This window comes from Carlito syrichta, unplaced genomic scaffold, assembly GCF_000164805.1.
Source record: "Carlito syrichta isolate Samal-C Ts95f unplaced genomic scaffold, Tarsius_syrichta-2.0.1 Scaffold126587, whole genome shotgun sequence".
Classification (NCBI taxonomy): domain Eukaryota; kingdom Metazoa; phylum Chordata; class Mammalia; order Primates; family Tarsiidae; genus Carlito; species Carlito syrichta.
Window position 1 is genome coordinate 48,409 of NW_007070683.1, and position 7,914 is coordinate 56,322.

The window sequence follows — 7,914 nt, forward strand, 5'->3', positions numbered from 1 at the left end:
CCCCCCAGCGTGTCCCCTCCTGGCCCCTGGCCTGGCGGTTCCATCGACCGGTCGCTCTGAGCCAGAGCGGTTCCCGGAATCCGGCTGACCCCACCTCCCGCCCCCAGGTGAACTTCACGGTAGACCAGATCCGGGCCATTATGGACAAGAAGGCCAACATCCGGAACATGTCCGTCATCGCCCACGTGGACCACGGCAAGTCCACGCTGACGGACTCCCTGGTGTGCAAGGCTGGCATCATCGCCTCCGCCCGCGCCGGGGAGACGCGTTTCACCGACACCCGGAAGGACGAGCAGGAGCGGTGCATCACCATCAAGTCGACGTGAGCGGGCACCCTCGGGGCCTGGGCAGGCCAGGGACACTGGCTGGGGGCCTCGGCCCGAGCTGCAGGGGGGGTGAGGGCCCCCCAGCGAGGAGGATTGGGAGCTGGGGTCCGGAGGGGGTGAGGCAGGACTGTTTCGTCCCCACACACGCTTGGTCATGTCATCTCTGGGATGGGAGCCGTCAGTTGTCTCTGGGGTATCGCGGGGGATTGTTCCGATGACGATTTCCTGGTCCCAGGTGTCAGCAGGGTGAAGTGAGCAAGGGTGAACGCAGGGACAGTGACTGTCGAGTGTTTTAGTGGCTGGCTTTGGGAGGCCTTCAGTGGGGTTTATTCTGGGACTGGGAACAGAAGCCACGAAGGAGGGTGGCAGTAGTTTCTGCTGTTCAGGCCCCCCTGGTCACAGGGTTTTCGGAGTCCGATGGATGTCGTCGTCCTTGAGCCAAGGAGGGGGCTGGCGCCGGCGCTCCTGGGTGACCGGGCGAGGGTGGACCTTGCTCCCTTGGGGGAGTCTGTGTCTCCCGGGCATGAGTAGCCCTGGGAGGGCGGAGCCCGGGAAGGCGGGTGTCGGCGGCCTCCCGGGAGCCAGGTGGGGCTCCCGGCTGCTGACGCGCCCTCTCTCGCCCAGCGCCATCTCGCTCTTCTACGAGCTCTCTGAGAACGACTTGAACTTCATCAAGCAGAGCAAGGACGGCTCGGGCTTTCTCATCAACCTCATCGACTCTCCCGGGCACGTGGACTTCTCCTCGGAGGTGACGGCCGCCCTGCGTGTCACCGACGGCGCCCTGGTGGTGGTGGACTGCGTGTCGGGCGTGTGCGTGCAGACGGAGACGGTGCTGCGGCAGGCCATCGCCGAGCGCATCAAGCCGGTGCTGATGATGAACAAGATGGACCGCGCCCTGCTGGAGCTGCAGCTGGAGCCGGAGGGGCTGTACCGCACCTGCCAGCGCATCGTGGAGAACGTGAACGTCATCATCTCCACCTACGGCGAGGGCGAGGGCGGCCCCATGGGCAACATCATGGTGCGCGGGCCGGGTGGTTTGGCCAGGGCCTGTCCTCGGGCCGGGGCTTTGCAGGTCGTCTTTGCCTTCCCCCACTCACGCTGGCGGGGCCAGGGTGTTCCAACAAACCCGCCCCAGCCCTCGGCCGTGGGGTGGCCTGCGTAGCTGGGACCCCTCCACCTGGGTGCTGGAGGGGCTGAGGCGGGGCCGGCCCGCGCACGTGATGACCTGTGCTTCTTCACTTTGACCTGATGTCTGCTGAAGAAACCGCCTGTCTGAGCCCCGCGGTGCCCGGCCGTGCTGCCAGCTCTGCCTGACCCCCGCTCACGCTGTCCACTCTGCCTCTTCTCCGCAGATCGACCCCGTTCTGGGTACCGTGGGCTTTGGCTCTGGCCTCCACGGGTGGGCGTTCACCCTGAAGCAGTTCGCGGAGATGTACGTGGCCAAGTTTGCCGCCAAGGGCGAGGGTCAGCTGGGGCCGGCCGAGCGGGCCAAGAAAGTGGAGGACATGATGAAGAAGCTGTGGGGCGACAGGTGAGCCTGCGGCCGCGGAGGACCAGGAAGGCACCCCGCCGCAACGGGGCACGATGGGGCTGGAGCCCTTCTGCCCAGGCGTGTCCCTGGACAGACCACCAGGTCGCCCCAGAGTCCCTAACCGGCCGGGCCGGGCCTTCCTTCCCTTCCAGGTACTTTGACCCCACCAACGGCAAGTTCAGCAAGTCAGCCACCAGCCCTGACGGGAAGAAGCTGCCTCGGACGTTCTGCCAGCTCATCCTGGACCCCATCTTCAAGGTGAGGACCCTGGTGCCGTGGCCGGCGGGTGGGCACCGCCGGGCTGTGTGTGGTGATGGGAAGGGGCCCTCGGGCCTCGTGGCTGCCGCCGGGGGACCTCGAGCTCTGCCGTCAGCCCTCGGGTCGGTGAGGGCCGCAGCTGCGGCCGGGACTGATCTCTTCAGGTCCACGTTGAGGACCAGGGGTCTGCCCCTGCTGGGAGGGTGGGTGCCAGAGGGAAGGTGGTGGTTTGGGGGCAGCTGAGTGAGAAGAGCTTGTGGGTTGAAGCTTGTCCCCGTGCCTGTGAGGCAGGGCTTCGTTTGGGCCTGCTGTGAGGTGCTCTCGGGGTGTGCTCTGTGGAGTCAGGCCTTGGGTACGCGGGTCAGCCTGGCAGCTGCTTCCACGTGACCTTCTCGCCCTGGTGTGAACGTAGGTGTTTGATGCGATCATGAACTTCAAGAGAGAAGAGACAGCAAAGCTGATCGAGAAGCTGGACATCAAGCTGGATAGTGAGGACAAGGACAAAGAAGGCAAACCCCTGCTGAAGGTGCGGCCTCCCTCCGCTGCCTGTCCCAGCCGCCCCCCAGGCCGGGAGGGGCGCGTTCACGCCTCTGGGTTCAGAGGGCTAAGTTGGGGGGCGGCTGCAGGCCCTCCTTCCTCGCGCCCTGGCCAGCTCTGGGCTCTGTGGACAACGTGTCGCACACAGCCCCTTCTGGGGCAGGAGGCAGGGGTGGAAGGGGCAGGAGGCAGGGGTGTACGCAGCTGGCAGGCTGCCTCCACCCACGTTTAGAAGGGGCAGGGCTCGCAGAGGCAGCGGGAGCTCCCTAGGTGGCAGGTCCGGGGGTCCCCAGTCCTGCGTGACGCCCGGCGGGTCCTGTCTCCTGCAGGCCGTGATGCGCCGCTGGCTGCCCGCTGGGGACGCGCTGCTGCAGATGATCACCATCCACCTGCCCTCGCCCGTCACGGCCCAGAAGTATCGCTGCGAGCTCCTGTACGAGGGGCCCCCGGACGACGAGGCAGCCATGGGTGCGTGGGACGGGGTCGTTGCCGTGTGTGGCAACCACCGTGGCCGCGGTGTGGGCCGGAGATCTGGAGGGTGAGCTGCAGGGGAGTCAGTACCTGCCCTTCACGGACTTCTCTTTCGTAGGCATTAAAAACTGTGACCCCAAAGGCCCCCTCATGATGTACATTTCTAAAATGGTGCCCACCTCTGACAAAGGGCGCTTCTACGCCTTCGGGCGGGTCTTCTCGGGGCTGGTGTCCACCGGCCTGAAGGTCCGCATCATGGGGCCCAACTACACGCCCGGGAAGAAGGAGGACCTCTACCTGAAGCCAATCCAGAGGTGAGCAGGGCCGCCTGGGAGGTGCGGGGCCACGGGGACACCTGGGAGCACATGGCCGCTGCCCTCAGGATGGGGAGAGCCTTGGAGAAGCCGAGGGACCCTGGGAAGTGGGGTGTGGGCACTCTGAGCCCCGTGGCCGGCGCTCAGTGGGAGACGAGCGTGCCTGGTCTCCAGGGCCCAGTGACTCCCGAGGTGACCTGTCTCGTGCGGTCCCGCGCAGTCAGGGCTCAATGGGGAGAATAGGTCTTCGTCCTCCTCCTCCTCGGGATCGGGCCTCTGCTGGGGCTCTGGCACGTCCCTGCCGTGGCCCCCTTGTGGTCTGTGGGAACCCCACTGGCCACGGATGCCCTTGCCTCCCTAGAACAATCCTGATGATGGGCCGCTACGTGGAGCCCATCGAGGATGTGCCTTGCGGGAACATCGTGGGCCTGGTGGGTGTGGACCAGTTCCTGGTGAAGACAGGCACCATCACCACCTTCGAGCACGCCCACAACATGCGGGTCATGAAGTTCAGCGTCAGCCCTGTCGTCAGGGTTGCCGTGGAGGCCAAGAACCCGGCCGACCTGCCCAAGCTGGTGGAGGGGCTGAAGCGGCTGGCCAAGTCCGACCCCATGGTGCAGGTGAGCGGGGTGGCGGTCCTGAGGTCGGGTGACGCCTCGCGGAAGGGCTTCCAGCTGTGGGGAGCTGCCCTGCGGTGGGGGTTTTCTGCTCGGGTCCCAGGCTCCGGGTTCCCGAGCTCAGTGGGAAGTGGCAGCTCCTGGGCTTTTTCAGTGGGGTCCGTGCTGCCTCTGGGGACCCAGGTTGTGGTGCGCTCCTCCGAAGCCTGGTCTTGGGAGCCTGGGGGCGGCTCGGACCTGCTTCCCCTGCCAGACCCCCCAGGGTCTGCGTGTCCCGCCTGGTCTCGCGAGCGTGACACGCTTCTCTGCAGTGCATCATCGAGGAGTCAGGCGAGCACATCATCGCGGGCGCCGGCGAGCTGCACCTGGAGATCTGCCTGAAGGACCTGGAGGAGGACCACGCCTGCATCCCCATCAAGGTGCGTGCAGCCCCAGGCCGCCGGCGGCGTTCTCCGTTCGGTCCCTGGGGAGCTGGGTCTCCTCCCCTCGGAGTGGGGTCTGTCGAGTGGTGGGAAGTCTGTCCCCGCTGTCTTCAGGGTGACAGCGAGCTCCAGTGGACTCAGGCGGTGCTGAGTTCCTAGGAGGAGGTGTCTGTGGCAGGGGTGGAGCAGCCCGCATGTTTGCTGCACCCCTCCGCCGTGGTCATCGTGGGCCTCCGTACTCCTGCAGAAATCCGACCCGGTGGTGTCGTACCGCGAGACCGTGAGCGAGGAGTCCAATGTGCTCTGCCTGTCCAAGTCCCCCAACAAGCACAACCGCCTGTACATGAAGGCGCGGCCCTTCCCTGACGGCCTGGCCGAGGACATCGACAAGGGCGAGGTGTCGGCTCGCCAGGAGCTCAAGCAGCGGGCGCGCTACCTGGCCGAGAAGTACGAGTGGGACGTGGCCGAGGCCCGCAAGATCTGGTGCTTCGGGCCTGATGGCGCCGGGCCCAACGTCCTCGCCGACATCACCAAGGGCGTGCAGTACCTCAACGAGATCAAGGACAGCGTGGTGGCCGGCTTCCAGTGGGCCACCAAGGAGGCGAGTGTGGCGCCAGGCCCAGAGGCAGCTCGCTCGCGGGCACCTGTCCCCTCCGTTTCCGGGCGGGGCTTGCTGTCGGGGAACCTGGGCCTGAAGGTGGGCAGGACGCCAGGTGCCCTGGGCCCTGAAGGCCGGTCCTTCTGATGTCCCTTCTCTGCAGGGCGCGCTGTGTGAGGAGAACATGCGGGGCGTGCGCTTCGACGTGCACGACGTGACCCTGCACGCCGATGCCATCCACCGCGGGGGTGGCCAGATCATCCCCACGGCCAGGCGCTGCCTTTATGCCAGTGTGCTCACGGCACAGCCGCGTCTCATGGAGCCCATCTACCTGGTGGAGATCCAGGTGAGGCCTTCTGCTGCACCCCTACTGTCCTACCCGCCGCTGTTTGCCCTGCCGTTCCCGCTCACGGGCGCTAGAGCCTTTCTCTTCTCCCCCAGTGTCCAGAGCAGGTGGTGGGTGGCATCTACGGTGTCCTGAACAGAAAGCGGGGCCACGTCTTCGAGGAGTCCCAGGTGGCCGGCACCCCCATGTTTGTCGTCAAGGCCTACTTGCCTGTCAACGAGTCCTTTGGTGAGTGCCTGCCTGCCCGGCCTTTGGACCCCCAGGGCCCGGCAAGCCTGTGTCAGTCCCCTCGGCAGGACCAGGACTCATGGTGGGATTGATGGGTGGACAACGCGGTGCGAAGTGGCCCTGGGCCCTCGCTCCTGGGAGCCCCGTTCCTGTGTTCACTCGAGGTAGAAGCTTCAGGCTGGAGCTCGGGGTTGGAGTCAGCGAGCAGTGGCTGCTGCCGGGGCCAGACCTTTGGATGCACCCTTGTGAGGTGCTGGTTTTAGGCCAAGTGACCTGGGCGTGGCTTAGTCTCGGCCACTGTTTTGCACTCAGCAGGCACCATGGGACGGCCGAGAGGCCAGCCAGGACTCTGGCAGCCAAGGGCTGTCCTGGGCTCTGGCTCGGGCAGCCCCCTGAACTCCCCACTCTGCCGCAGGCTTCACCGCCGATCTGAGGTCCAACACGGGCGGCCAAGCCTTCCCCCAGTGTGTGTTCGACCACTGGCAGATCCTTCCCGGAGACCCCTTTGACAACAGCAGCCGCCCCAGCCAGGTGGTGGCTGATACCCGCAAACGCAAGGGCCTGAAGGAGGGCATCCCCGCACTGGACAACTTCCTGGACAAATTGTAGGCGCCCTTGGCGCTGCCGCCTGGGAACATGGCGCCCGCCCCGGCTCGACCACAGCACCGCATCCTCGCATTCTCGGACGACGCTGCGAGACTGTCCCGACACCGCCATCCCCACCTGGGGGCCTGGGCCACCGAGCGCCAGGGCCCACCTGGCACTCGGTGCCATCGTTCGATATTTATTTCCAGATTCCAGAGGCCGCAGAAATACCCTCTCTGCAGGGACTCCTTGGGCCGAGGGGAGGGGGAGGCGGGTGGGACACCCAGTTCTTTGCCATTTCTTCAGCGGGAAACTCAGATGTCCAAAAAGTTAAAATAAATGCATCAAGAGGTTTATTTGGGTACATGGCCCGTGGTGGCTTTTGCCCCAGTAAGGGGAAGGAGCAAGCGGGCAGACCTTTCTAGAAGACAGGAAGCCAGTCCTGTGCTGGGTCACCATCAGCACCTCCACTGTATTCGTGCCATTGGAATAATAAATTCGGCATGGTGGTGACCACATTCCCTTCGTTGTCATGGTGTCTTTGCAGGGGACTAGGGCTGTCCCTGCTGGGCTCGTGCTGACCACACTGCTCTTGATGGGGAGAGGGCAGGTGTCAGATGCCGTCTCGGACTGCGTCAGTACCCAGTGCTGCTTCCTGGAATATTCTGGAATGGTGGGACTTTGTATGTCTGCTGTGCAGAGGAACTGGGTTGCTGAAATTTCATGTGATCTTTAATGCATTTTTAAAATTTGAGTCAAGCCGAACTTGGTGGCTCAGCCTGTAATCCCGTGCCTTTGAGAGGCTGAGGTTTGTGGATTGCCTGAGCCCGCGGGTTCGAGACCTGCCTGGCAACTTGGCAAGACCTCATCTCCACAATAAATCAAAATGAGCCTGTAGTTCCAGCTATGTGGAAGGATCGCCGGAGCCCAGCAGGTTGAGGCTGCGGTGGCCGGAAGTGGCCACTGCACTCCAGTCGGAGCAACAGTGAGACTCCAACTCAGAAAAAAAAAATTTTGAGTCAAAAGTCTCACTGTTGCCCAGGCTGGAGTGCAGTGGCTGGATGACGGTTCACTGTTGCCTCAGTCTTCTGGGTTCAGGTAGTCCTTTCGCCTTATCCCTACCCCTTCCCCAAGAAGTTGGGACTAGAGCTGTGTGCCACCTCACTTGTTTTGATTCTTGCTATGTTGTCCGGGCTGGTCTTGAACTCCTGCAATCCTCCCTGAGTGCTGGGCTCACAGCTGTGAGCCGCCTCACCGGGCCTTTTTTTTTTCCTTCCCTCGAAAGGATTTGAGTGGACAGAAAAGCTCCCACAGTGGGAGGGGATCTGAAGAGGTTGCCTTGGGCCGATTTTAGTATTTTTAAATTTTTTATTTTTTTGAGTTGCAGTCTCACTCTGTCGCCCAGACCTGGAGTGCAGTGGCCATTCCCAGCCACCCACCGCAGCCTCGGCCTGCTGGGCTCTGGCGATCCTTCCGCCTCAGTCTTCCAAGTAGCTGGAATTACAGGCACGCGCTGCCACGTTTTTTCTTTTGAGTTGGAGCCTCTGTTGCCCCTGCTGGAGTGCCATGGCATGCTCAAGGCTATCCCAGCGTTGACTGCTGGGCTCCACCGACCCTTCCACTTCAACATTTTAAGTGGCCGCAACTATAGACGTTCACTACCATGCCCCGCTAATTCTTG

General features: G+C 63.7%; 1 protein-coding gene across 1 annotated transcript in view; it reads left to right on the forward strand.

The window, feature by feature from the left end:
- The window catches only part of EEF2 (eukaryotic translation elongation factor 2), a 7,729-nt gene extending 978 nt beyond the window's left edge, over window positions 1-6,751 (forward strand). The window contains exons 2-14 of the mRNA XM_008048754.2: window positions 108-322; window positions 951-1,344; window positions 1,679-1,857; window positions 2,010-2,115; window positions 2,528-2,641; window positions 2,982-3,120; window positions 3,242-3,437; window positions 3,799-4,057; window positions 4,366-4,473; window positions 4,724-5,077; window positions 5,238-5,420; window positions 5,516-5,648; window positions 6,064-6,751. Of these exons, the coding sequence (XP_008046945.1) occupies window positions 108-322; window positions 951-1,344; window positions 1,679-1,857; window positions 2,010-2,115; window positions 2,528-2,641; window positions 2,982-3,120; window positions 3,242-3,437; window positions 3,799-4,057; window positions 4,366-4,473; window positions 4,724-5,077; window positions 5,238-5,420; window positions 5,516-5,648; window positions 6,064-6,257 (2,574 nt within the window). The 3' untranslated portion in view covers window positions 6,258-6,751. The remainder of the gene's footprint in view (window positions 1-107; window positions 323-950; window positions 1,345-1,678; window positions 1,858-2,009; window positions 2,116-2,527; window positions 2,642-2,981; window positions 3,121-3,241; window positions 3,438-3,798; window positions 4,058-4,365; window positions 4,474-4,723; window positions 5,078-5,237; window positions 5,421-5,515; window positions 5,649-6,063) is intronic.
- Window positions 6,752-7,914: the final 1,163 nt, after the last annotated feature.